At 34.8% G+C, this 5,665-nt stretch overlaps 1 protein-coding gene across 1 annotated transcript; it reads right to left on the reverse strand.

Moving 5' to 3' along the window:
- Positions 1-1,090: 1,090 nt before the first annotated feature.
- Positions 1,091-3,500, reverse strand: LOC113091403 (60S ribosomal protein L36a). Its single transcript, XM_026256916.1, has 5 exons — positions 3,386-3,500; positions 2,869-2,974; positions 2,721-2,788; positions 1,802-1,924; positions 1,091-1,172 (listed from the first exon to the last, which is right to left on the reverse strand). The coding sequence occupies exons 1-5, from the start codon at positions 3,386-3,388 to the stop codon at positions 1,152-1,154; spliced, it is 321 nt and encodes a 106-aa protein (XP_026112701.1). The 5' UTR covers positions 3,389-3,500; the 3' UTR covers positions 1,091-1,151.
- Positions 3,501-5,665: the final 2,165 nt, after the last annotated feature.

Below are 5,665 nucleotides of genomic sequence, written 5' to 3' on the forward strand. Positions count from 1 at the left end.
ACAACTTTTAAAGGTGATTTTCTCTATTTTATTTTGCACCCAGATTCCAGATTTTTAAATGGTTGTATCTCAGCCAAATAGTGTAGTTTCCAAACAAACCACACATCAATGGAAAGATTTAATTATTCAGCTTTCAGAGGTTTTAATTTGACTGGCTTTGTGGTCCAGGGTCACATATGTAGAACGGCTGGATCAGTCCTGACCTTTGGTCTCCTAAGATGCAAATATTTTATTGTTTATGATGTTTTCTTTTTTTGTAAATACTTTCTGCACTGAGCACATTTATTCCTGTCCGTTATCAAAAATAAGTTATAAGAAAATTCCTCCTCAGGGCTGATTTTGGAGGAAGACACTGAATATACATTAACTCATGGATTAAAAATATCTATCTAAAAAAAAAAAACATGCCAACTCAAAAGACCATTTCATTTTTAGTACAAAGTGTTTGTCTGGTAGCTATTTTCTAGTCATGCGTGTATAGATATTGACATAAATGGGGAAGCACTGATATCTCTAGTTTACATTAAAATATCAAATTGGTTATTAAAACTGAAAATATTATCATAAATCTTGCTTCCAAACAGCTGCTAAAAACACCACAATAATACATAAGTAATCAATCTTTTGAAGCCAAAGCTGCATGTTTTTAAGAAACACATCAATCAAGATGTTTTTGACTTTCAACTGTCACTTTTACCCAGAATACAAGTCCCATATCCATAATGCTGTTTTCTATCCAGAAATCACAAATCAGTCCAAAATTTACTTTTCAGGATGATCCAATGCAGAGTCAGCACTTTCTATCAAAAATAAATAAATAAAACAAAACACACACAACAGGGGATACCTTTTAAAAACATACCTTTCTTTCCTACAGTTGCCAAGTAGGAGCACGTCTCTTTTAAGATTCATCCTCCACTGCGGGATGCATAGATACATTGCTTTACCCCAACAGTGGCACATGACAAAGAATGATTTAATGCAATACTTTTGTATTTTTGGAAGCTAAAGTCCCCTGAAGTGCACTTGTGTGGAACTTAATTTGGAAACACAGTTTGATACTGATGTTAAATGAAAGGCAAAGTCAGCATAACTGTATATAACTTTTATTGACAGTGATGGTAAACCACAAGAAAAGCATTTTGCCCAGCTCAGAACTGGATGACCTGGCCCTGTAAAGAGAGAGAAGAGAAATTAGGGGCATGTTAATTAATAACAGGTTGAAACTATTTTATTGATTCTGTCCTAGTTAACGGGAAGCATTCGTTTGAAAACCCAAACATTTATGACTTGGTTTATTCTAATAATTAAAAAAACCAAGGACAATTTTTATATTTTAATTTAACAGACTTTTAATTTACACAAAGCAAAATAAAAGTCCACCACTGATTAGTTCCCACACTTCTTCCGAGTGAGTTTCCATGATCGTTTTTTTAATTGACTGGATACAGGTTTTAAAAATTTTTTCATTGTAAAATGATTCCATGATTTTTTTTTTTTTTAAAGACTGCATTCAAAGCAAATTCCAGTTAATGAAATCAACCACAAATCAGTTTACTATAATAATAATATCAAATAAATTTTCATGTGTAAATCACAAATTGCCTTTTAGTGCTTGTTCCAGGTTTTCCATTACAGTGAAAACCCTGAAAACATTTCATGACAAGAAATATGGCATCTCATGTGCATCTGAGGTTTTATCATCAGTACAAACAGTTCCAAATTCGGCGTTTAACTTATAAGGATGTTTTTTTAACCAACGTGATGTCAAGTCTGGTCAGCTGATGTGTATTCCTCTTACCTTTCTCTTCTTGTCTCCTCCCAGCTCAAAATGTTTGCATCTCTTAATGGCCAACATTCTCTTTGAGCGGCAGTTGGGCTCCACACACTCCAGCCTCAGCACAATCTTCTTTGTGGTTTTAGCCTGCGGCACAAGAAGGGACAAATTACACCTGACATGCAAATATCCCTATGATCAATCAATATTAGGAAAACCTTTGCTTCTCCACAAACAATGAAGATCTAGACTCAATTAAGATGCTTCGATGTTCATGTGTGGAAAGTTTAAAGCTACATCAGATCACTGGTTACACCTGCAACTTGAATGCATCTCCTGTAACCAGATCATACTGCAAATGTGATGATTTCTGTTCATTTGTATTTAAATACTGTCCACTTGTGATCGGACAGCCGAAAGGGACCACCACTTGTAAAGTGTCTTAGGCTCAATGTTAATCCAAATTCCAATAGAACAATATTATTTAGTCAATGCCAAATAAAGACATTTTAGCATGTCATACAAAACAAATCATTTTCTTTTAACAATAAACTATAATCCAAATTCACTTCAGACATAGTTAACATGTAAACACATCAAGTTTCCACCAGTCTACACCTGTGGTTCTCATTTTTGTCAAGCTCCATTTTAAGAACTAGAAAATAATATATTTTAGTCTTACTGTACAAAGTGAAAAGACACCTTTTGTGGAGTAAATCAAATAAACTTTTACTAGGCCTACACTACTCATTTAAAAGTATATGTACTTTGTGTTGCAACAATACATAGTGTTTAATCAGAGAAAATTGCTTTAAAATACAAGTGAATAAAAACAACACCAACATTGCTTTGATGCGACATTAAATTAAAAGACTCTGAAAACTGCTGGACCTGGTCAACATTAATCATACAATAGCATCCATGCTCCTGACACCCAACATACCTTTTTTCGGAAAATAGGCTTCGTCTGTCCTCCATAACCACTCTGCTTTCTGTCGTAACGCCTCTTTCCTAAAAGAAACAGACAAAACAAATGCAGGTAAAAGTCTACAGTGAACGCCGTTGATCGTCCCAGTCAGCTCTCCACTTACCCTGGGCGTACACAGAGTCTTTGCCCTTCTTGTACTGGGTCACTTTATGTGGTTGGTGCTTCTTGCATTTCTTGCAGTAGGTCCTGCGGGTCTTCGGTACGTTCACCTACGGATAAATAATAGAAGCATGTTGTCAGAGATCTCGTGCAGCCGGATTTCATTATTTCGCCTGGCGCTAGCGCTCGAGCTAATCGACATTTTCGCTAACTTAAATATACAAACATTCGTAAGCTCATGGTTGTGAATAATGCATTTAAATATATAAAGACAAAAAAAGTATTTTATTAGTATTATTATAAATATAATTAATATGCTGCTTCAACTGAAACATCTACTTGACGAGTTGGGAAACGGCAAATAGATGAGAATTATCTTCATTCGTCACATAAATAACACATATGATATGTTGCTGGGAATATATACATTCACACTGCACGGTTTGTTTGAGTCTAGGTTGTTCAGAAATCTAGGATTAAAACAGATTTTGGATGAAGCTGCAGAAGACAATATTACGCACCATGGTTGCCCTCGCGGCGCAGGAGCAAAGAGGAAGTGCAGACGTCACTCAGAGCATTAGTACCGGGTCGCGCGACAGATTACTGGGGCTGGTTCCTGTTGCACGATGCTACCACCTAATGGTCGACACACAAAGCATATAAATCCGAATATTAACAAGTAGTACTTTTTAAAGTTGTATATCTAATATATATAAGATATCACAGACCACGTAGAAGCCTGTAGAAGCTCGTGGAAGGTTACTATACCAGCTATCGCTGTTTATCGCGATACTTTCTCTAAACTTGACCAAAAACGCGCGTTCCTTTTATGAAAATATGAGGGTTCATCTGCCAAAGCAGCCAATAATAACAGTGTTATGGAAAAAGATCCAAATGTCATGAAAATGACTTAAAATGCGACTTATAGTATCACATAATAAGCTGATTTCGAGGAAATGCCTCTTTAAAAAAAAGGTTCAGTTGTTTGTAGGACAAAAATATTTGTTCTTACAGCAGATTGAAACGAAATTACAAATATCTATATTTACAGAATACTTCTGCAAAATTTTAGAAAACAATATGTCGAAGAAGTCTGTTCTCATTAACAAAATAATACAATGGAAGAGAAGTTAAAGTGGAATGATTTGTTGTGGCGTGGGTTTTTGTGCTGTTTTAGTGTTGAGGTCATATTTTAATTTATTTTAGAGTTAAATTTTGTAACTCTTTTGTATTTTATTATTAACCACAGTCATGAACCTGCAGTTGTGTTTATGGGAATAATGAAGAAGAAGATATAACAGTATAGGCTCTGCTTTGGATAAAAGGAATTGATGACTGACCAAAAATATATATTAAATTTATGCATTTTGCAGACGCTTTTATCCAAAATATATATATATTGAAATCAGAAGTCAGCTTATAAAAGTGGTAATATTCAAACAACAAAGACGTTCAAGCTCTTCTACTGAAGTTCCTCGTTTGTTATTGTTTGTCGTAATTGTTGGTCTGTCAGAGAATAATTAAGAACAAAGGGTCAGTAGAAAAAGAAACCACACTGCCTTGTGCTGCTGGCCATCTGAAAGGATGATATGAACTGGCAGATGCAGCATGCTGCTGGACGGCAGTATCACCATGGCAACACTCACTGGTCATTCCTGATGAGCAGCAGGGCCTTAGCTGGGCTTTACCAGTGGGCCCTGTTTGAAATTGTTTCATTTATATGTTCATCCTATTTATTTATTTGTGCTAATTGCACAATGTTTAAGTTGTTTGATGTTTGTAGGTGTCCAGGTAGAGAAAACAAATAATTAAATATAAAATAGCACATAGTCTTCACTGTAAAAATTTAATTAAGTCAGACCAAAATGTATTCAGACACCTTCAATGTTTCTAACATTATCACAGTTTATTTTCTCTAGTTTATTAAATGGTAAAAAAAAAAAACAAAGTCGTTGAGTTGAACTGTCAGAACAAATTCATCTTGATAATGTCAGATAACTTTGATAGAAAGATATGTAATGGATTACAATCAACCAAAACTTCAGACAACTGTTAGAATGGCAATATTTACACAACTATCAATACTTTGTTGAACAATTAATATGCAATGCTTAATTTTGTTCAGTCTGTGATGTGAAAAGATTGCATTAGCAATTCAGGAAAAAAAAACACATATGCAAAACATGGTGAGGTCAAAGTTTTTTTGGTCCCATTTTTTTTCTATCAATTTCACTAGTAGTCCACTGTATGAATATTTTTTTGGGGGTATAATATGTCACAGCACGCTTTATTTTGCTATTCACTTACCTACATTTATTATACTGTCCTGCACCTACTATTAAAACTTTTCTTTTTCAAAATAATATATGGTGTGTGAATAATTTTTGGTTTGACTGTGCACTCATTCTTATTAAAACTACGAAGTAATTCAAATAAGAGCAGTGAGTGATTTTCTTTCATTTTCTTGGATAAACATTACAGCAGATAGTAGCTAAATTAGGCACGGTCACTTTAAAAGACTATGAATGCATCCACTATAATACACATCCGATTTGTTCTCTCAACTGTTTACTTTCACTTAAGACATAACCGAACATACTTTCCAAGACGGGTATTTTGACATTTTGTATGTTTTGTCGGTACAAAAGCAAAAGGAGGCAAGTGTTTTGAGATGTGTTTCTCTGCATGAGTCCTGAACACCAGAACACTGCGGCTGCAGAATTGGGCTTTTTCACATCCTTTTCTGTTTTTTGTTTGTTCGTTCAGGTGCAGGAGGAAATTCGAGGAGAACTTCGCAAAGG

The sequence above is a fragment of the Carassius auratus genome, unplaced genomic scaffold (assembly GCF_003368295.1).
Source record: "Carassius auratus strain Wakin unplaced genomic scaffold, ASM336829v1 scaf_tig00214183_4049273_7079891, whole genome shotgun sequence".
Lineage (NCBI taxonomy): Eukaryota > Metazoa > Chordata > Actinopteri > Cypriniformes > Cyprinidae > Carassius > Carassius auratus.